General features: G+C 53.4%; 1 protein-coding gene and 1 long non-coding RNA gene across 4 annotated transcripts in view; one reads left to right on the top strand and one right to left on the bottom strand.

The window, feature by feature from the left end:
- Positions 1-303: 303 nt before the first annotated feature.
- On the bottom strand, positions 304-9,022 carry LOC118552978 (uncharacterized). Of its 3 annotated transcripts, XR_013444443.1 has the most exons (10): positions 8,392-9,022; positions 7,985-8,095; positions 7,431-7,639; positions 6,858-7,001; positions 5,098-5,284; positions 4,453-4,731; positions 3,189-3,300; positions 2,550-2,689; positions 2,168-2,280; positions 304-1,850 (listed from the first exon to the last, which is right to left on the bottom strand). It is a non-coding gene; the product is annotated as an uncharacterized LOC118552978 (long non-coding RNA). The 3 variants fall into 3 exon arrangements; XR_013444442.1 differs by lacking the exons at positions 304-1,850; positions 2,168-2,280 and having other exon boundaries at positions 2,347-2,689; positions 8,911-9,022; XR_004925755.2 differs by lacking the exons at positions 304-1,850; positions 2,168-2,280; positions 6,858-7,001 and having other exon boundaries at positions 2,347-2,689.
- Positions 8,998-22,637, top strand: part of SPG7 (SPG7 matrix AAA peptidase subunit, paraplegin) — a 29,352-nt gene continuing 15,712 nt past the window's right edge. Inside the window, exons 1-6 of the mRNA XM_036119804.2 lie at positions 8,998-9,221; positions 10,543-10,645; positions 11,855-11,944; positions 18,821-19,062; positions 21,179-21,318; positions 22,335-22,437. Of these exons, the coding sequence (XP_035975697.1) occupies positions 9,039-9,221; positions 10,543-10,645; positions 11,855-11,944; positions 18,821-19,062; positions 21,179-21,318; positions 22,335-22,437 (861 nt within the window). The 5' untranslated portion in view covers positions 8,998-9,038. The remainder of the gene's footprint in view (positions 9,222-10,542; positions 10,646-11,854; positions 11,945-18,820; positions 19,063-21,178; positions 21,319-22,334; positions 22,438-22,637) is intronic.

Below are 22,637 nucleotides of genomic sequence, written 5' to 3'. Positions count from 1 at the left end.
ACACATTCATGGGAGTGGGGGGAGGGGCAGAGGGAGAGAATCCCTAGGCTGACTTTCCACTGAGCGCAGACCCCACCTGGACTGATCCCACCACCCATGAGGTCACAACCTGAGCAGAAACCAAGAGTCCCTCATTCAACCAACTGAGCCCCCAGGCGCCCCTAGCCTATCAGTTTTTATGTAATTTTAAAATCTAAATATACGAACTATTCTTTTCTTCAATCAATTTCTCACAAATCCAACTAGAAAGGTTGAGAGTAAAAAAATAAGTCTTCCTAAGACTTTTTTGCTAGTGAGGGTGTCATAATATTGCATAATGTGTTTTATGTAATGAATGTCAGCTTGCGGAAAGCAAGGCGCTTACTCAGCTGGGAGATGGATCGTGTTCTCGTTCAACAGATGCCGGAGCGCCTGCCGTGCGCAGGACAGCGTCACAGCGGGGCACAACACAGCTCTCTCACACACTTTCATGGCCCAGATGGGGCTGAAAAGGCCGTCCCGGGGTTCTGCAGCTGGCACCCGACATTCCAGAAGCTTTGGTGGGCGGCCATGGCCCCTCAATGGCAGACGCCCATCTGCAGCCCCTCTCCTGGGTTGGGGAAGGAGTCACGGACTTACCGCCACAGAGGCTTTGCTCTTTGCAGTCCCTGGAAAGGAGCCCCTGGGAATACAGCTGAGCTCTCCTGGGACAGCAGGCCTGTGGCCCGTGCCAGCCCTGGGAGCAACCCCAGCGCTTACTACCCAGGACGGTTGATTCAGTACCTTTCACGAATGCTGAATCCAGTGAAGATTTAATAACAAATTCTCCAAACCGTCCCCAGAGACTGCAAGATGTCTTTAGCCAAGAGAGGCTCACAAAGGATAATCTTGAATCTAATCTGAATTCCTTTTTTTTTTTTTTTTTTTAGTAATTTCTACACCCAAGATGGGGCTCGAACTTACAACCCCGATATCAAGAGTCACATGCTCTTCCAACTGAGCCAGCCAGGTCCCCCTATGTTCCCTTTTTAAATTAATAAAACTCACATAGCTTTTTTTTTTTTAAGATTTATTTATTTATTTCAGAGAGAGAGAGTGCACCAGCAAGGGGAGGGACAGAGGGAAAGAGAATCCTGAAGCAGACTCCCCGCTGAGCTGGGAGCCCTACCCGCCCCGGGGGCTCGATCCCCAACCCAGGATCATGACTTGAGCCAATATCAAGAGTCGGACACTTAGGGACGCCTGGGTGGCTCAGTTGGTTAAGCGGCTGCCTTCAGCCCGGGTCATGATCCCAGGGTCCTGGGATCGAGTCCCACATCGGGCTCCTTGCTCTGCGGGGAGCCTGCTTCTCCCTCTCTCTCCCTCTGCTTGTGTTCTGTCAAATAAATAAAATCTTTAAAAAAAAAAAAAAAAGAGTCAGACACTTAACTGACTGAGCCACCCAGGTGCCCCAAACTCACATATCTTTGATAAAAATCATTCTAATGACATTAGAATTGCCATGATTGAGACCATAGTTTCACCAAGTGTGGTCCAGGAACCCTGGGGGCCCCCCAAAACCCTTTGTGGGGGTCAGCAAAGGTCCGGCAGTTTGGAGAAATGGCATGGCCGCAGGCTACTGAGAAGGTAACTGTTCTGAAGAAGGTGATACAGGGCCCTGGGGTCTGGAAGATTGAGTTAGATGTCCCTAGACTGTTGGAAGGTGTACAACTTAACAAGGGAGAGAGAAGTGGTCCCGTTCAGTAGGAGTGCGCAGAGTGTGGGGAAATGGTGGAAAGCAGTGGGCCCAGACACAGAGGAAGCCGGCCTGAGCAGCCTGGGAGCTCACGGACGGCCCCTGGAGCTGTCCTGCGTGCCATTTACGCATCCACCTGGTGGGGAGAAGCAGAGACCTTTGGAGATGGGTTTGCTGTGGGGGATAGCCTGGCCCGGGCCACAGGAACCCGGATGTCAGTCCCTCAGCTCCTTCTTGGAGCTCATGCTCCCTGCTTCACCACCTCTGGGCAGAGACCGTGCTTTATGGGCACACATACCTTTCAAAACACAATGCATAGTACTGGGGACAGCAGCGATGCTCGGGATTATAGGAATTAGTAAACTGTGTCACTGAAACTCAGCTTTGCAACTTTAAAAAGTATTCAGAAGATAAAAGGATAGATGTCATCTGAGAGAAATAAAGGAACGCTACCCGGCTGCTCCCGGGTTCCAGCGTTGAATATTGCGAATCACCTTCCAGTGACCCTGCGCACAGCACCCACAGCACCCAGCGAGGCCGGCTTCTCGTGCCTGCATACCCCAGACCTCCCAGACAAGTGCTTCAGTCCCTCCCTTCTGCCCAGAGGAGGATTGTAAACATATTCTATGGGCTCTGTTTCATTTTGTTTATTCTGTTTATGAAACTGTAACCGCCTGTAGGATTGCCTAGGGCCCAAGTCACAAATAAACTGTCAAACAAAATAAACATAAAACAGCAGGGACAGAGATGTGGCCAAACCCATATCGCATGCTCCGATTTGAGGCCAGTATAAAGCCAAAGTACCCTCCCCTCTCCAGATAATCTCCGACTTAACCTGATCAGCTCTGACGCCTCCTCCCACCAGGGCTGGCCCTGAATTCCAGAAACACGGATCCCCTGGGGAAAACGGCTAAGTGGACCACAGGGAGGTCCTGGCGCCTCGATCTGCTGGTGTGTATCTGCGTAGCCAATGATCTGTGGGGGGAGGGGGCTTAAGTGAGCCCTGGCTCAAATTCTTTGTAGAGGCAGCCACCTTGTCCCCTGTCAAATCAACCTGTAAATTATGGTGAAAAGGACCAGCGCCTGAAACTGGTCCTCTCGCACCTGCACCTGGCGGGGCCTGGTGGGGTGCTCAGCCCTCATCGGGGTGAGGGCAGTCGTGTGCTGACCCCGTGATCAGCCGGCCCCCAAGATCAACATGGAAGCCACCGCCGGCTGCCCTGTGCCTCTGGGAAGCCTCAGCCTGTCCCACACGTCCAAGCGCCCTTCCTGCTCGGGCTGTTGCAAGCCCTGCCCTGCCCCGCCCCAGTCTGGCCAAAAGGATGCTGTAACACAGACGAATCCGTCTGTAGCTCAAAACCCTCCACAGGCTCCTCCACCGAGAGCACAAAGGCAGGGTCCTCACCATGGTGGTGGAGCCAGCCCGCACACTCGCTTTCCTCCACCCCGCTCACGCTTTACTTGCCCTCCGTACCGTGTGCTTTGCTGCTCTGGTTGACTCGTTTCTCGTGGGAATGGAAGCTCATCGAGGACAAGCGTTTGTTCACTGCTGTGTCCCCAGCACCTAGGACACGGCCACAGAGTGTCTGTGAAGGGAAATGCCACTTTATCCCATAACAATAGACTTTTTTCTCCAGTTCTTTCATTTTCTGCAACTGTTGGAGGGCCTCTCACCAATCCCCCCAAAAACTCACCCTCAGAAACTATCCCCACCTGCCCCTCTCACCCCTCCTCCCCTCTTTCCATCATCTTTACTCTGGGACCAGTAACAGCTCTGGGGGTCTTTCCCCACCCTTCTGGATCTGTCCTCCCTTCTTTTGACCTCTTTTTGTCCTTTCTCTTTTTGTTCTGCATTGCAGAACATCCGGGAGTGAGCTAGCAATCTCTGAGAACAGGGAGTTGGAAGTTCGGAGTGAACAAAAGCAAGGTTTTCTTCAGCAGCTGGTAGAAAAGGCAGGGATGTCTGGGAACACTTGCTTGTCCCTGCGTCTTGTTCCTATTACGCTGTGGCTGTCCAAATTCAATGTGGTTCATGGAATTTCTACAGAAGTACGTCCATCACTGATTTGCTGACAAGCCATAATAGCCATAGACCTCTAGGATCTAGGACCAGCCAGCTGGTGAATACTCTACGCCTTCACTGAAGGACACAGAGACCTTCGGGGGACAGTGCGTCCTGCCCAACCCCGAGAAATGGGGACGCTCTGCTGATGATTGCTGGCTGTGGATCACTGAGTGGAGATACTGCTGATCTGATCCCTGTCTACACCCCAGAAACGAGCAAGCAGAGGATCCTGTTGGCTACACGGCACATTCAACTGAAAGTTGTCTGGGGGACCATATACAAAAAGTGAACGCCTTCTTCCTTCGAATATCTTATCGTTCACCTAACAAGTAACCCCTGGGGCCAGGAAGATAGCAAGCCAGAAACTTCCAGGAATAGGCTGTAAACTGGACATCCAAACATGGTCCCTCTTTTCTGGTAGCTGATCCCAGACAAGGCTTCTGAGCTCACATTGAGGGGTTAAGGAGGGACCCCAGTGCTCTGGCCAGTGACGACTCCCCCGTAGCTACCGAACCTGGACAGGCAAGCCCCAGCTTGGACCAACAAAAACCCAAAAACCCAACGTAAACTTGCATCTAAAGAAAGGGGTTGGCTCATGATAAGGAATGAAGTGGGGGTTTCCACCTGCCATGACCGGATCCAAGGACGCAAACCAGGTTGTCCCAAGCCTCACCTGCAGCTTTTTCTTCTCTATCTGTGGGCCAACTTCTCTGCAGCGGTGGTTGGCTCTCTCCACATGGTGGGAAAGGGGCTAACAGCATAGACAATCCATCCTTCTACTCTATGACCCCAAAGGCAAAGTGTCTTCTTCACCTTCAAACAGAAGCTCTGAGGAAGGACCTCATAGGCTGACTTTCTGTTCCTGGACCAATCATTGTAGGGATGAATGCAGCACTAGGAAGGCCTGGGGTCATGTGACCAGGGGAAGTCAGGATCCAAGGGTTGGGTTTTGCTGAGCAGAGGTGAACAACAGACATCTTCTGTAATCATCACTGTGGTCAGCAGCCTCCAAGGAGACCTCAATGACCCCTGCCCCATGGTATTCACACTCTTGGGCCGTCCCTGCCAAATGGGACCATGTCATGTGAGCAGCCCCACGGAGACGCCACGTGGCGAGGAGCTGAGCTCCTGCCAACAGCCAGGCGAAGGCATCACCTTGGAAACCCAGCCTCCAGCACTAGGAAGGCTTCAAATGACCGCAGCCCTGGCCAACGACCGGACCGCACCCTTGTGGAAGACTGAGCCTGAGCCACCTGGTCAACCACACCCAGCTTCCCGATCCTCAGAAAACTGTGTGACACAATGAACATTGGTTTACCTTGCCAAGTGTTGGGGTCATTTGTTCCATATCAGTGGGTAGCAGATACGATCAACAGAACAGATTAGATGAATGAACTTGGCGTGTGCTCTCCAGAGCTCTGGGAGGTAATGACATTTGGAGAGGAAGCAGCCCCTGCACTTCGGGGTGCCCCCTGGACATCGGTCCAAAATCTCACACCCAGCATCTTGAGAAACACAGAGGTTACACACAGTCACACACACATTTCTGTACAGGTTTTTTGCTAGTAGAAATGACTTTTTATCCTTTCAAGAACAAAATCAGTGATTATAAAATCCCATACATATGATGACTAAAACCCAGCTAACAAGCAATATGAGAAGAAATGATTCCCTTTTTTTTTTTTTTTGAAGATTTTATTTGACAGGGAGACAGCGAGAGAGGGAACACAAGCAGGGGGAGTGGGAGAGGGAGAAGCAGACTCCCCGCTGAGCAGGGAGCCCGATGCGGGGCTCGATCCCAGGACCCTGGGATCATGACCTGAGCCGAAGGCAGACGCTTAACGACTGAACCACCCAGCAGCCCAAAGAAGTAAAAATTTCTTAAAAAAGATCTCTAGTTCAGAAACAAAATTTACCAAAACTCAAAGAAATGAATGAGTTTATTCTGACGTTCTACAAAGGAGTGTATCTTATAGAAGACATCCTAAGATTAGCCAAATATGTCATTGTGGAGCAGGCCATTCCAAGCTGTGAGACTTAGCCTCCGAGGAGGAGCTCACCGATACCATTATGGGAGCAGCAATCACAGTGATCAACAGCCCAAGGGCTTCAAAGGCCAGGGTTAAGTGTAGAAGCAACCGTGCTTAAAAAAAGAAAAAAAGTTTAAAAGTTTAGTTGAGGGACACCTGGGTGGCTCAGTTCTTAAGCGTCTGCCTTGGGCTCGGGTCATGGTCCCAGGACCGCAGGAGCCCCATGTCGGGCTCCCTCCCCCACTCCCCCTGCTTGTGTTCCCTCTCTCACTGTGTCTCTCTCTGTCAAATAAATAAAATCTTTAAAAAAATAAATAAATAAAAGTTTAGTTGCTGCCAACCTGCCCAACTTGGGAAGAAGCAAATAATTACTTGCTCTGATATGAATAAGGAAACCTAAATATGAAAACCAAAAATGGCCCCAGAGATCAAGTCCTGTCTCAGCTGCTAACATGTCATTCCTATTTACCAGACAAGGAGGACTTATCGGGACCAGCGGGCCTGCAGCAGGAACTTGAGAGCCCAGGACCCCCACCACCCAAGGAACAAGGGAGGAGCCCCAGGGCGGGAGTGCGCAGATGTCTCTTCTTCTCCCCCTCCTTCCCACAGCGTGGGCTCCTGAGGAGCGCTTAGCTCACACACACACCCGCTATCAGGTTGTGAATGCAGAGAGACCTAAGACATGCCCTGACTCACACCCAGAGTTCACCCGGAGATCGCCTCAGATGGTTATGGGAAGCCACGTCAAACTGTGCTGATGTACACAGAGTTCAGAGAGCCGAGGAAGAACAAATGAATAAGCAGAAGTTGAGAAGTACAGAAAGAATAAAGCTACCCGGTGATGGAAGGCCTGAGGGCCGAGGAAGGTCCAGTGAGCCAGCTCTCCTGGGCCTCATCTTTCTAGGGTCCAGGTCATGGGCACCTGAATGCTTAAACCAGAGCCCTAGTGTCCAGGGGGCACTGAAGCTGGGCGGGGTTCAGAGTCACCTGAGGCCCTGGACACAGCCAACCTCCAGAGCAGCTGTTAAATGCATTTGAATAGGGGCACCTGGGTAGTTCAGTCGGCGCCTGCCTTCAGCTCAGGTCCTGGTCCCAAGGTCCTGGGATCGAGCCCGGCATCGGGCTCCCTGCTCAGCGGGAAGCCTGCTTCTCCCTCTCCCTCTGTCTGCCACTCTGCCCACTTGTGCTCTCTCTGTCAAATAAAGAAATAAAATCTTCAAAAAAAAATACATTTGAATAAATGCATTGATAATGTGTTCTCCCACAATCTCATTTGCCTTGACATCCCAGGAATAAACTCCTACATATAAGTGACTGCCAGCTTCATGGGCTGTTCTCACGTACTTTTATTGTATTTTATCGTTACGACAACCCCGTGGGAAACCCAGGGCTGCTTTTAGCCTCACTTTGCAGATAATTATTATCCCCATTTTAATGATGGGAAAATTGAGGCTTGGAGAAGGCAGCAACTTGCTCAAGGTCATAGGCTGAGGACAGAAGCCAGTGTTCTTCTGCCAGAGGTGGGCCCTTTGCCATCACCCTGCACTGCTTCCCACTGAAGCGCCAGTCAGACCACAGTAACAATTTTAGTTCAAGCAGTATTAGTAGGAGCATATCTTACACTCTTCCCAAACACGTTCACATTTCTTAGAGGCTTTGAGTCACGAATCCTCTGGAGTGGATGATGAGGGAACAGGGATGAGGGTGGAGGGCTTGGTCACTTCCCATCAGGGCACACTGCACAAGCGTCAATAAGGTGCGAGAAACCACTCTCTCGGAAGTCACTGTCACAGGACTGGTCTGGGCAGAGTGAGGGCAGGGTAGAGCGAGCTGGAGGAGGGAAGGCAGTAAGTGGGTGGGGCAATTTAACCAGCGAAAGAAGGAACAGTGGGGGGGGGCTGGGGAGGAAGGACTGATGGTGAAGGAAGGTGGTAGGAGGACAGGAGAAGCAAAGGAAGTGAGCTCAGTTGTGTGAACCACGGGCAGCCCTGGGCCTAGGGGCTGCTCTCTCCACAAACCAACCACAAACAAGAAAGAACCTCTGCAGAAGTACCAGCTGCTGGAGGGCTGAGCACCCGTCATCAGGACACTGAGCTTAAAAACTGTCCCCACACTCTCCTAGTCTCAGCACTGAGGCAGGGGAAGGGTTCACACATGGAGTTACTCTTATAATACCTAAGGAATAATGGTGGAGAGTGCAGGCCCAGAAACCAGTCAGACCAGCTCTGAGACGGTGCCATCACTTCTCAGCCGGGCTGCTTTTAATTTTTGAGTCTGTTTCCTCATCTGTAAGATAGACGTGGAGGTACTTCAGATTTGTGAATATAGGGTATCTGATATGGGGGCACGCGGGTGGCTCAGTCTGCTAATGGCCTGCCTTCGGTTCCGTCCTGATCTCAGGGTCCTGGGATCGAGCCTGGGGGAGTCAGCTTCTCCCTCTCTCCCCACCACCCCCCTGCTCATGCTCTCTCTCAAATAAATAAAATCTTAAAAAGAGAGAGAGTGACGGATACGGACCAGGCCCCAGTTAGCACAGGACCGCTTGCAGGGGCTGGCGGACGACGGAGAGGACACGTTCCCACCTGGATCCACCTAGCCTGATTTTTCTACTGAACGAGCCGAAAGCTCCCGCGGTCAGCAGTGTCAGAGCTGAGCGCTCAAGCGCTCGGATGGAGGCGGCCCGGGGCGCAGGGACTGTCCCCCGCCACGACCCCGATGAGCGGCGCTGGGGACGACTTCTGACACCGTCGTGCCCACAGAAAAGAACCAGGCGAGGTGTTCAACTCTCCGAAACGAAACACCCGCACGATGAGGATCCGGCCTGCGCCACGGCGCCCGGCCACCCTCGCTCCTCGGAAGCATGAACCAAGGGCAAGACCCTGCGGCCAGGGCCCCGGTGGGGCTGGGGGTGGGGGTCCGGGTCCCCGCTCTCCCGGCACGGCTCCCTCGGGCTCTCGCGCTCCGCCCCGCAACCCCGCGACCGGGCGGCCCTCGCCAGCAGCGACGCCCCCGAACGGCGCGGCCGCAGCACGCAGTCCAGCGCGGAGTCCCGGTTCCCTCCCTGCCGGGCTCCACTCGCGGCGCTGCGCCCCGGGTGGCACCTAATCAACCGCTAGGGAACGCCGGGACGGTCGGGGTGCAGCGGGCGCGGGGAAGCAGCTCGGCCAGCCTCGACCGCGCAGGCGCCCCCCGGGCCGTCCGACCGCGCAGGCGCCGCTTCCGGGCCAACATGGCGGCCGCATTGCTGCTGCTGCGCGCCCTCCGCCCGGGCCCGGCCGCGGGGTCTGGGCCACTGCAGAGCCCCTGCTCGGGCTGGAGCCTAGGCCTCTCCTTCGGGGCCGGAAGGAGGTGCCGGCACTTCGTCCACAGGCCTGCGATCCGGCTCCTGGGGGCCGGAGCCCACGCCAAGCAGGTACCCGCCGACCCCGCGCCGGGCCCCGCCCATTCCAGCCCCTGACCCGCTGCCGCCCCCGCTTCCACCTCCCCACCCCTCGGCCGGCCCCGCCCATCCCCGGGCGGGCCCCGCCCATTCCTCCCCGACCCCGCCCCATCCCGGGCCCCTAACCCCGGCAGACCCTGAGCGAGAGAGGCGCGGTCGGGTGCGGGGACCCCCGGTCGTGCGGAGAGGCCGCCCGGGCAGCCCCGGAGGAGACTCCTCATAGGTCCCAGCCTGCATTTTTCCAGCCCTTTTTTGGTGTATTGATATTTTCTGCCTCGTGGTTTCCTTCCTGGCGTCTTGGGTGCCTGGCCCAGTCGGTGGAGCATGCGACGGGATCCTGGGTTGTGAGTTCGAGCCCCACCCATGTGGGCTGTAGCGCTTACTTAAAAATAAAATCTTTAAAAAAACATTTTAAGGGCCGCCTGGGTGGGTCTTATCCCGGGGTCCTGGGATCGAGCCCCGAGTCGGGCTCCCTGCTCAGTGGGGAGCCTGCTTCTCCCTCTGCTTCTCCCGGGTGGCTCTCGGTCGGTGAAGCGTCTGTCTTCGGCTCAGGTCGTGATCCCGGGGTCCTGGAATCGAGCCCCGAGTCGGGCTCCCTGCTCAGTGGGGAGTCTGCTTCTCTCTCTCCCTCTCCCCCTGCTTGTGCTCTCTCTCTCTCTCAAATAACTAAATAAAAATCTTTAAAAAAAGTTTTATATTTTTAGAAGATTTTATTATTTTTTTTATTTATTTGAGAAAGAGCGAGATATCACAGAGGCAGAGAGAGAAGCTGACCTGCAGCTGAGCAGGGAGCCGGATGCGGGACTGATCCCAGGAGCCCGGGATCATGACCTGATCTGAAGGCAGACGCTTCACCGACTGAGCCACCCAGGTGCTCCCCGCAAAACAGTTTTAAAAATTGAACCCACTAAGAGTTTCATGGAGAACTGTTTCACAATTGGCTCACGTGGATCAGACCTCATGAAGATGAGTCCCCATGGTCCTTGGCCGTTGCTCCAAGGGGGGTGACGGTTTTGTGTGAGCTATCATATAGCTGTATCCTACCTGTGTCCCGTAGCTTCACGCGTTACGGACCTGAATTGACTGAGCACTGTCCAGTGAGGGTGCGCTCCGGGCTCTAGTTCAGGTTAACTATCCAGAAGACAAAGACCCCAAATCCTGCTGCCGTTTTGGCTGGGGCTCAACACGCACATTTTAGGTCATAATTTGTTATTGTTGTTCTATTTCACCATAACTTGAGGACCGGTCTGAATTATAATCCTGGCCGTCCTCTGTATTTTTTGTTTCTTTTCAGAGTTTGCAGCTGTGCCTGCCGACCCCAACCGCTGAAGTGTTCAGTGGATTGTTGTGGAAACAGCATCTAGTCCAGAATCCAGTCAGACTCTGGAAACTCTTAGGTGTGTATCTTATGAAACACAGGTAGTAGGCACATCCTGTGACATTTGTAAATAAATCAGGATAAAGCTGCTGGTTTGACACTGACAATGAAAGGAAATCACTCAGAGGACTTTGGCTTCTGTTTATTGTGAGCCCTTAGATGCTCTCAAGTGCAGTTTATGGACAGATAGATTGAATAAGGTCTGAACAGGCCGCGTGTGCTTACCTGAGTCGTCCCCCTCCCCTTTTTAAAGAAATCTGACGTATGGCAGTAATTGGGCTGCTTACAAGGTTTTCCATATTCTCTAGCCAGCTGCAAGAACATCTAGTAAGGATCTTCAGAGTGGCTCTGTATGTTTTATATCCAGAAGGTAACTACAAACAGCCTACAAGTAATTTATGTTTAACAATGGTTTTATCATTCGGTGAGACACCGTGACATCCTCAAGAGGGATCTTAGGTCAAAGGACTTAGGACCTCCAGGATTGACAATGTGATCTTACGTCCCCCCTCTATCCAGTTGGAACTGGGAAAAGTGGAATCTCCCAACTCCTAAAGGACATTGCGTGGCTTGGTGCCCACATGTGGTCAGCCGCGCGCTCACCTCCTGTGTGTGTTTCCCCACTTAAGTGTACGCACGCGCCCGGTGGCACATGCCTCACTCTCCAGACAGCCTGATCCCGTGTGCAGGGGCCATCAGTGTAGTCTCACTGGTGGTTCTGTTAACCTTGTGAAGAGAGGTACAGCTGTCCTGATTGGTGAGACTCTCTTTCCTCTCCTTTTAAACTTAGTTCGGTTAGACGGTGGACGAGACCCGTGCCTTGGTGGGAGGAGTGTTGTGTCTTGGTGGTGGTGGCCACTAGCTTGCCGTGGACGCCCATGTCAGAGCCACCGTGTTGCTCGTTAGTTTAAATTAGCTGAGAGCGACTGTGGTTATTGAAGGGGTTGGTCTCCAACAGGCTCAGGAGACTTTCTCAGGACACACGCATAAGGAAGTTTTACTCCCTTGCATTGCTGATTTGAATTACAAAGATACTCCATAAGTTGAAATAGTTTATTATTCTATAATTAGCAGCTACTATACTAAGAACGATCATCCCAAACTTCTAAATCTTACAAATGTAGGTTTCAGATGGCTTCTGTTTTGGTTTGGTTACTGAAGAACATACTCTTCTGAGCGCTTCTCTGTAGGGGCAAATCTTGTTAAACACGTTCCCTGTTCCTTGCAGGTGGCAGTTACTATTTTAACACCTCCAGGATGAAGCAGAAGACTAAGGACAATGATAAATCTAAGGGGAGGACCCCTGAAGATGATGAAGGTATATCTATTTGACTTTCTTAAATAATGGCTACTTTGGTTGTCTGCACATGTGTGTTCTGGTCTCAGCAACAGGAAACCTATCTTAAAAGTAGCATGAGCCCGCGCGGCTCAGTCGGTTAAGTGTCCAGCTCTTGGTTTCGGCTCAGGTCATGAGATCGAGCCCCGCATCGGGCTCCACACTCAGCAGGGAGTCTACTTGAGATTCTCTCTCCCTCTGTGCCCCCACTCTCTCAAATAAAATAAATAAGTCTTTAAAAAAAAAAAAGAAAGAAAAGTTAAAAACAAATGTAGGGTGCACCTAGGCCCCTGTGTCTCCTTTACTGTGAGCACACCTACCCCCAGTCTTTAATGTGATTACTGGATCTTTTCCTTGCCTGTCCTTTAGAGGTGCTTCCATCAGCACATAGGTCCCTTGTCCTGTCCAGACATCTGAAGGTAGGCAGAATTATAGTCCTCTGTGTGCAAAGGGTGAACCTCCGATCTGCCTTGAACTCAAGTGTTCTGGGGTGGGGAGGAAGGCACTTGGTCGGACCCACCCCACACAGGCTCCTGATGATGTGTAGACTTGAGAAGCAGCCCCCAGAGGAGAGGTTGGTACGGTGCGTGGCCTCGAGGAAGGAGTGGGACACATCGCTGTCCTGTGTGATTGACCACTGTGTACCCCAGTTCACAACAACCTCACTTGCAAATCTTGAGTCTCATCTGTAGAATTAGGACTCTGATCAAGCAGAGGGTGAGGGCAATAAAAAGGTTAGTTTAAACTGAATTGACTCTAAGGTAAAAGCTGGCTGCTTGGAGCTAATGACAATGGAAATTGCTAACCCACTGCAACAGCTGGAGTGTGCTCAGCACTGTACTAAGTGATTCGTATGTCTTCTCCGTTAATTCTATCCTCATAATTACCATTACGGTCCCCTGTCTTGTGAGGATTCTCCGGAAGGGCACACAGGTAGAGAAATGGTTGTCTTGTCAAGGAACTGCCTCGAACTTAGGTGCTGATTTTGTTGTCCTTTACTTATTTTATTTTATTTTTATTTATTTATTATTTATTTGAGAGAGAGCACGACCATGGGGGCGGGGCTGGGGGAGGAGGGGGAGGGGGAGAGGGAAAAGCAGACTCCATGCTGAGCAGGGAGCCTGACAACGTGGGACTCGATCCCAGGACCCCAGGATCATGACCCTGAGCCAAAGGCAGACACTTAACCAACTGAGCCACCCAGGCGCCCCTATTTTTTATTATTATTTTTAAAGTAATTTCTCTGCCCAACGTGGGGCTCGAACTCACAACCCCGAGAGTCGCACACTGCACCGACTGATCCAGCCAGGTGCCCCCAGCTTCAGGCTCTTTTGGAATAGGTCTTAACTGGAAACCAGTAGCCATTGCTTGGGTTCGGTTTAGTTATTCCTGGTTTCAGGCTTCATGGGGCATCCCTTCGGGCAGTCATTTCTTTTGCTGACAGAGCTCCTGGGGAACTTGGCTCTTCCTCAGAAGGCTTCTGAGTTAAAAGGTTTTCAGGGGTGGAGGATGAGGATTTGGTTCATCAGAAAATCTACAGGATTTTGAAAAATATCAGTGAGGCTGATAGTGGCAGATACTAAGATGTTTTTCTCCCCAAAAATTAACGGGTTGGTCCAGTAATAGGTAGGAAGCGTAATGGAACCGAACAGGACACCCAGAGGCAGAGTCTGGTTTATCTCAGAATTCATACGGAGCTGCGGTGGCATTTCACGCAGTAGCAGAAGGGAGGCTTGTGTACGAAACGGTGTGGAAGAGTTGCTATTACTTGGAGAGAGACTGTTTCATGTGTTCCAAAATAAATCCTGCATGGATGAAGTCATTAAATCTAAAAAGCCAAGTATGAAAGAATCAGGAAGAACCTCGGGGGAAAATTTCCTATCTCAAAATTGTAACTGAAGACAGTGGTAACGATAAAGAAGGGTTTCCGGTGAAGGGAGAGGTGGTGGGCGGCGCGCTGGTGGCCTGCCTTGCGCGCCGGGTCACAGCCAGTGTGGCGCAAGGGACAGCAGAGGCAGAAGTAGGAGTCTCCCCACTTCTGTCCTGTGCTCTGTCCAGCAGCCGCGTGCGACCAGGGTGTCTGCAGCCTCTGCCCTCTTCGTGCGATTGCTTTGTCGTTGGTAGTCTGAGTTAGTTGAGAAGATGGGACGAAGCTCGTGTCTGCTGAATTTTCATGAGAGGGTAACGACTTGCTTGACCAGAGGGTTTTCCTCTCTGTGAGAACCTGCCGTGGCTCTCCCTGGTTCTGCTGCGCGCTGGTGAGGGTCTGGCTCGCCGGGAGCGCCCACGCCCTGACTGCATGCAGCGGGCACAGCCCGGGTCTCGCCCGCAGGGTCTCACCCGCAGGGTCTCACCCGCAGGGCTGGCGGCAGTCTTGAATGAAGAGCCAGTCCCGGAAGCTTGCGTGCCACGTGGTTCCCATTTAGAGCCCATTCTCCACAGACACGGGCACAGGGGTGGCGAACAGTGTTGGCAGGGCCTAGGAGCCGGGCAGCCCCCGCGGGGACGAAGTCCTGTGTGTCTTCACCAGCGGAAAAGTGCACGAAACTAAGACACAAGAGCACGTGTCAGCGGGGGCGGTCTGAATAAGGCCGGGGGGCTGCGTCGCTGTCCGGTTTTGTAAAAAGTTACTGTTGGAAGCAACTGGCCAGAGGATAGTTTTGTGTTACTACCTAGGATTACACGTGAATCTACAGTATCACATAATAAAAGTGTAGCTAAAAAAGCAGTTGCTGGAGTCTCCAGACCACTTTGGTGCTAGTGCTTCTTGTCCCTGAGGTTGAGGATGCGCCGTGAGTGTTCTCTGGAGTTGCTGTCTCCATCTGGGGCGGGCCCAGCGCCAGCTGACGGTTGGAAAGAACCGGACTGTCACTGCAAACCTCATAAGCTTCTCGCCACAGTGCCCGCGTTCAGGGTTAGTGGGAATAAGTTCTTCCAGAAGGACTTCCGGACAGAAAACCTGGGGCAGCTCTGGAAGCTGTCTCCCTGAAACTCTGCCGTGTTGGTCACTGACCCGTGTGTAGGTAGCCACCCCTCTGAACAGGGATTTTGGCACCAGAGTTTCCGGGGGGGTCTGTCCAATGGTGGACAGTCAGGTGGCCAGGAGGCAGCAGTGTTACCCGGGCTTAGCCCTCGGCTCTCTGTGAGCCTGTCGTTAGCGTCAGGAGCCAAAGTAGATGCGGGAGCTGCGGGGAGCACTGCGGTGGGATGCGGTGGGATGCAGCCGCAGGGAGGGGCGGCGGAGGAAGGGGTCCTTGAGGAACAGACTGATGAAAGGCCATTTTCCAGTTAGACTCTCAGGGTCAGATTTTATTTCATGTCTCAGACCTCACACATCTTACTTTCATGGAGCCAGTCCTCTGTCTCACACCCACACCTTCCCCTTTTGTCTTTCTCAGACCGGCCCTCGTAATTTCATACCTGACCAACGCTACAGATATGTGGGGTTTTCCTTTGTTTTCAAAAGATTTTATTTTTGGGGCACCTGGGTGTTAAGCGTCTGCCTTCAGCTCAGGTCATGGTCCCAGGGTCCTGGGATCGAGCCCCCGCATCGGGCTCCCTGCTCAGCGGGAAGCGTGCTTCTCCCTCTCCCACTCCCCCTGTTTGAGTTCCCTCTTTCGCTGTGTCTCTCTCTGTCAAATAAATAAAATCCTTAAAAAATAAAAATAAAAAAATAAAAGATTTTATTTTTAGTAACTGCTGCAAGCCTGGGATCAAGAGTTGCACACTCCGCTGACTGAGCCAACCAGGCGCCCCCAGAAATGTGTGTTTTACATTTGATGTCCTTGGGTTAAGTTTCAGAAGTACAGTTAGCGAGTTAAGGAAACACAGTGTTTTCTGTGGCTCTTGGGACACCCAGCCAGGTCGCTTTCAGGAGGGCTTCCTCCTGTGTACCCCTGGACAGCGTGTGCGGCACCAGCTCACCGCACCTCGTGGGCCTGGGCTAGTGCGAATGGACGAAGGGCGTGTTCGCACACCCTCCTTGTTGGATGGGTCCTGCCCGGTGGGGCGTGCTGTATCTGTCTCCTTAGTGCCCGGGGAGGGAGGAGGACTCAGGGTGATTGTGGCTCAGAAGCAGAGTAGGAGATCTGTTGAGACGTGCAAACAATTTTCACCTGACCTCCGTGATAACGTCCTGGAGCTTCAGAGCGATAACCGCTCTGGGTTGGGGCCTCCCTGTTCCTGCACCAGGAGATCCTCTCATAGTGGGGTCTGCGGCCTCCAGGCCTGGCCACGCAGATCCTTCTCCCTGAAATAGGCCGACGGGGGCAGTTCCACGTGTGACAGGACACCTGGCTGGTTTTTACTTGAAAAGCGTTGGATTTGTGAAGAAAGAAGAGGTGTTTATTGGAGCCCAAATTAAAGCTGTCTTTTTATTGTTCAGAAATTCTTACAAAAATGTGTAAAGCTATTTGTTACTTAAAACCAAGCCATATCTGGGGCACCCAGCTGACTCCGTCGCTGGAATACATGACTCTTGATCTCAGGGTTGTGGGTTTGAGCCCCACGTTGGGTATAGAGCTGACTTAAAGAAATGAAATCTTTTTTAAAATAAATAAATAAATAAATGAAACCAAGCCGTATCTTTTAAAAATCGTAGACCTGCTTCGCATTCTGCAAGCAGACACGCATGAGTTACAGAGTTGCTGCGAGCCCTTCTCCAGGAGAGGTGTGCTGTGTGGCGGTCAGAGCAGTGAGGAAAGGCCATGTCGCCACGCGGCCTGGGCCCAAATTTGTACATCCTCCCAGTGGCTTGTGTGCCGCAGCCGCTGGCCAAGAGCGTGGGGGTGCATGCGCCATTTGAGGGTCTCCAGTCGGTCACACGAGCTTCTGCTGGGGGAGCGTCCGATTTGCCAAGTGTGATGACTGCCACCATTGTTAATGAGAACACAAGACTGGGGGCCAAATAGAAAATTAAATGAAATACATGGTTTCTAAATAATTACCTACTCACCTGAGAACATAAGGTGTTCTCACCTGGGTGGGTCAGTCGTTAAGCGTCTGCTTTCGGCTCAGGTCATGATCCCAGGGTCCTGGGATCAAGCCCTGCATTGGGCTCCCTGCTCGGCGGGAAGCCTGCTTCTCCCTCTCCCACTCCCCCTGCTTGTGTTCCTGCTCTTGCTCTCTCTCTCTCTGTCAAATAAAGAAATAAAATCTTCAAAAAAAAAAAAAATTTGCTTTCCAAGACAAGGGTACCTTTATTTTGTTGCCACTTGTGACTATGAGCTTTAAATATTAAATTTGCTATTACTGTCTATTCTCAGATAAGGTGACATCTGAAATGTGCTTTCATGTTTTCAGAATGATTGCTGACACAGCCTTCTCTGTAAGATTCATTTTGCGTTTTTTTTTAAGATTTTATTTATTAGAGAGAGAGAGCGTGAGAGGGGAGGGGCAGGCAGAGAGAGAAGCAGACTCCCCGCTGAGTGGGGAGCCCGATGCGGGGCTCGATCCCAGGACCCCGGGATCAGAACCTGAGCCGAAGGCAGACGCTCAATGACTGAGCCACCCAGGCACCCTCATTTTGTGTTTTTAAGCTGATTTAAGATGCCTTTCAGGGGCGCCTCCCACTCCCCCTGCTTGTGTGCTCGCTCACTCTCCCTCTCTCTGTCAAATAAATAAATTAAAAGTCTTAAAAAAAAAAATGCCTTTCAGTTCCTCTAAACGGATGGCCAGAGAGGAGGGTTGTGTGTCTGTGGATGGTCCAAGCAGAGCAGAGGGAAGTGGGTGGACATGGAGGTCCAGCTGCGCTCTTGTCCCTGCAGAAAGGACCACACGTGCACGTGCAGCTTGGGCTGAGCCCCGTGCCTGTGCGGGGCCCTCCCTGCTCTCCCCCCGAGTGGATGCTGTGTCTGTGCAGGAGAAGTAAATGGTGGAAGCTTTGGTTGCTCAGATCGGTCGGGGCCATCCTGGGCAGGACTGGAGAAGGACGGTACATGCACTTCTCAAAAGGCATCATTAATGACGGGCCCGGTAAAGTCTGGATGGAGTGTCGGGAGGATGAGCCGTACCGCACAGGTGAGGGCCGCATCATAGTCCAGGCCTTCTGGTGTGGAAATGGAGGTGCCAGATGCTTCTAAGGACTGGCGGGTGGGCCAGCGAGGAGACACAGCATCATGGAAATGCGGTGTGGAGACTGCCCTTCGTCCCCAGCAGGGGAGGGGCTTATCTGACCGGCTGGTTTGGGAGGAAGACTGTGGCCTGGCCTTGGGTGGCTGTAAGCAGGACTCTCTCCCGTCTGTGCTGTGGGCCTGAGGGAGGCGACTCCTGCTGTCCTCCCGGTCCTCCCGGTGTGCTTACTCTTCCTTCCCGCCCGGAGCCTCCCCGTGGTGGCCGTGCTGGGAGCTGCTTCTTGCAGTTCCTTATGCTGTGTGCTAATGGCCTCCTGTGTCACCTCCCAGGTGTTCATGCGCCCCAAGGTCAGGGGCTGAGTCTTGTGTCTTTTCGTCCCCCCAAGAACTGGGCACGATGCAGTCTGTATTCTAATAATGTGATTATTTATCTGATGGTTTGGATAAAGAGTTGGTTGCTGGGAACATTCTTGAATTAAGTGGTCCCCCCCCAATATGTCCAGGATAGGCGGCTGTTGGGGAGGGGAGGGCAGATGGTGGTAAAAGGTGTCTCTTTGTTATCAGTGAGTCATGGGTGACCGTACGAGGTCAGGGGTCAAATGTGCCTCCGGGGGAGGGCTTACTGCGGAGATGCAGCACAGGCAGGTGCCGGGAAGCTTCTGACCGTAAAACTGGCTTTGTGCCCTGAGTAGACGCGACCTCGGTGAGTGCAGTGTTGGCGGCCTTGACCGGCGTGTGATGAGTATCTCTCCCGTGTCTGTCGCTCCCCCGGTCACCCTGCTTGCAGAGGAGAGGAGACGCAAGGAGAGAGAGGACCAGATGTACCGCGAGCGGCTGCGCACCTTGTTTGTCATCGCCGTGATCATGAGCCTGCTGAACGCGCTCAGCACCAGTGGGGGCAGCATTTCCTGGAGCGACTTTGTGCACGAGATGCTGGCCAAGGGCGAGGTGCAGCGCGTCCAAGTGGTGCCTGAGAGCGACGTGGTGGAGGTCTACCTGCACCCCGGGGCTGTGGTGTTCGGGCGGCCTGTGAGTGAGGGCGGGGCCCCTTTCCCTTCGTCCCCACTGCCCTGAGCCCAGCTTAATGTGCTTGAATCAGGGACAGGGGCTGGGGGGCCTGCGGCGGCAGCCCTGAGGTCCCGCCCTGTGGGTCTGGTCCTGGCTGCAAGTTAGCACCCAGGGCCGCTTGGGCAGCTGCTGGTGAGTCGAGGGGATTCCTGGGGGCCCCAGGGCAGGAAACTGTGTGTTCTGTGAGGGTGGCTGAGAGTTGGGGTCGGGCAAGGGCCTGCTCACCTCCCCACCTCAGGTGCCCCCAGGAGGGAGCCCAGCGCGCTCACCAGAGGAGGGGTCTGGAGGGTGGGATTTGGTCCCAGGGAGAGGGCTGGGCATTGGGGGTGGGAGGATGGGGGGGGTCCCAGAAGCTGACTCTGAATACCTGCTGTGGAAGGAATCACCATCCTCCCCACCCCGTAACCACAGCAGCGGCAGGCCCAGGAGAGGTAGCGACGCGAGAATATTTTCCAAAGCACTTCCCCTGATCCTGTTCCCTGGTCATCTCTAGACTGACGTTAAGAGCTGTTTTATTAGTATTTTATTTTATTTTATTATTATTTTTTTAAGTAGGCTCCACCAGCATGGAGTCCAATGCAGGGCTTGAACTCACGACCCTGAGTTCAAGACCTGAGCTGAGATCAAGAATCGGACGCTTAACCCACTGAGCCACCGAGGCGCCCCTTATTAGTACTTTTAATCCAGGGTCCCATCAAGGACCAGGAATTATATTTAGTTGTCATGTTTCTTTAGTCTCCTTTCCATTTTTTGTTAGAGGTTTGGGTGGTGGAGACACTGGGCCAGGTAAAATGCTGGGAGACAGGTGTCCAGTGTGGACACACTCTGCTCATGGGGAGCACAGGTGGACTCCTGGGCATAGCACTGGGCCCCTCACGATAACATCAGGGGTGCACCCCAGCCCCTGCCTGGGTTCTGGATTGGGCTGAGTGCCAAGCACTGTGTTTACAGCTGGTTGTTGGTTTACAAGAGCTTGTAATTTAGTTGGGGTGACAGGTTCCTCCTGGTCCTGCGTACCGTGTGAGCTGGGTGACCTTGCAGAAGCCCAGGCGGTCAGAGACGTGGGAGTTGAATTGGCGTCTGGAATCGCATTTTGCTTTTGGCTTCCGGCAGAGAAAGAAGGTCATTGCCACGTGTTTCCAGTCTGTTCACCTGGCTGGGCAGGTGTTTGAGTGACAGAGGCGTGCATGAAGTCCAGATCAGACATCCAGGGTCTGTTAGGTTAATCCAGCAACTGAGGCCCCTGGGCATTCCAACGCAGATGACGATCAGTGTGTCATGGCTGGGGGGTGCCCCCAGCTGCCTCTCCCATCTGGCCCTGTGACCCCGTGACATGCAGTCTGGCCAGCCGCTCATTCCACACAGAATCTTCTGAGCCTCTCAGCGCCAGGGGAGAGTCTGGTTGCTCCATGTAGATTCCACAGTGCGTTTAGAAGCTGTGCTTTGAACAGCTTCATTCTAGAAAGCATTTGGACCAGGCCCTTAGGAGAATGATATGGGACTGGCAGGATGCCGTCCAGGCCGGTGGAGATCAGGATGGCCCCTTGGTGGGTGGCTCAGGTCAGCTCACAGAGCAGGGATTTGGGGGCCCAGCGTGGACTTCTGGCTTGCTCTGGAGCCTCCTCTCAGGGAAGCCTGTACCCCTGGAGAACATTCCACCTGCGCACAATCCCTAAGCCTCTTCTCTACCCGGGAGGGGTTTACTGAGAAGAGAGAAATCCACTTAGCTGAGTTTCACATTCAGCCAGTGGTGAAGCACCAGACCTGTGTTCTTGCCTTAGTGAGTTGCCTGCATCCTGGCAAATAGCTCGTGTCTGTCGTCTCTGTGCTCTGCATGCACAGCTGAGGCTGGGTGGTGAGTTTGAAGCCTAAAGCACACCCTGTTTTCTTAAATGTTCCTGTTAGTGAAAACAGAGCAAGCACACGTACGGAAAGTTTGTTGTAGTCGGGATCTGGACGTGGTCTCTGAATGGCAGGTGGAAGTTCAGCTTCTGGAGCACTGCAGGGTGTGGGTGCTGTGTCCGCGGCTGTCCTCAGCCCGCGTGTCACCTGCACCGCGTCTGCTCTCTGCCCCCAGCGGCTGGCCTTGATGTACCGGATGCAGGTGGCAAACATCGACAGGTTTGAGGAGAAGCTCCGAGCTGCTGAAGACGCCCTGAATATTGAAGGCAAGGACAGGATCCCGGTTTCCTATAAGCGGACAGGATTCTTTGGAAAGTATGTTGGTCATTTTTTGGCTCCTGAACTAAACCAGGCTTGGCTTTGTAATGTGATAACAAACCACCAACATCTCACATTGGCCTTGCCTCCAGTAAAGCTGCCCCCGTGTGGGAGGGTAAGTAGGAGTGTGAGCTGGTGACCACGCGTGGGGACGGGCATCGTGGGCCTGTTGGAGCATCTTTCACTTTCCTTAGTTGTTGGTTCAGTACATTGTGGGGCTGCCGTCTTGTACAAATGGGAAAATGGAACAGAAAGGGCAGAAGCAGGGACGTCCAGTAGAAGTTCTTGCTTCCTTGTGGCAGGTGGAAATGGGGCCCCTGTGGGACCTGCATCTCCTTAGCGGGAGCACATTAACTCGCAGAGTCCTGGGGGGCTTCGTGGCATGCACGTGTGCGGAGAGGTTCACTCATGGACACATGCCCACACTGAGAAGACGCAGGATGCCAGTGACGGCAGGCACTCCTGAGAGGTGGCCGTTCTCTCTTGAGGGTGCAGGGCCTGCAAGGCCGAGGGGCCGTCGGCAATGGCGGGAGGTATGGCTGGAGCCCTGGGGTTTACTCTGTACCGCTCTGCTCCCTTGCTGAGCAGGGAGCCCGACGCGGGGCTCCATCCCAGGACCCTGGGATCATGACCTGAGCCGAAGGCAGATGCCTAACGACTGAGCCACCCAGGTGCCCCTGATGGCCTACTTTTGAAAACAAAATATATCACACATGAAAATCTGTTCTTTCGGGCATTATCAAGAGGCTCTCGATGACCCGGTCAGTGCGCGGTGTCCGCGTTCTGGCTTCGCACTGTGGTGAGCTGCTGTATCGGGCCTTTACACGCTCCGTGGGACAGCCTGGGGAAGGTCACAGGACAAGAGGTGGATGAGGAAACCCATTTCCACAACCATCCGCTCTGCACACTGGGCTCAGAGTGGGGGTTGCTCTTGTCATCTATGAAGGGTCCGTGGCCCCTGACGTGAGGCGTGTGCGCGCTGCCTGCCCGTAACTGCCCCTCTCTCCTGCTAGTGCCCTCTACGCCTTGGGGATGACCGCAGTGGGCCTGGCCATCCTGTGGTACGTGTTCCGTCTGGCTGGAATGACGGGAAGGGAAGGAGGACTCAGTGCTTTTGTAAGTTATGAACATCCCATTTCATTGAACCCGTGGTCTAGGGTTTGTGCTCGTGCTCGTGGAACACGCTTCACGTAAATCACAGTGAACGTTCACCTGTCACAGAGGCCAGCCTGGAGTCGTGGCCCAGGCGGCTCCTCTTTCTTTCTGCTTGGCCCCTATCCCCCAACTCTCGCCCTGACTCGTGGGGCAGCTGAGCC

This window comes from Halichoerus grypus, chromosome 15 (genome assembly GCF_964656455.1).
Source record: "Halichoerus grypus chromosome 15, mHalGry1.hap1.1, whole genome shotgun sequence".
In the NCBI taxonomy this organism is placed as follows: Eukaryota; Metazoa; Chordata; class Mammalia; order Carnivora; family Phocidae; genus Halichoerus; species Halichoerus grypus.
The sequence above is the reverse complement of the archived record's forward strand: the minus strand, read 5'-3'. Positions and strand labels throughout refer to the sequence as shown.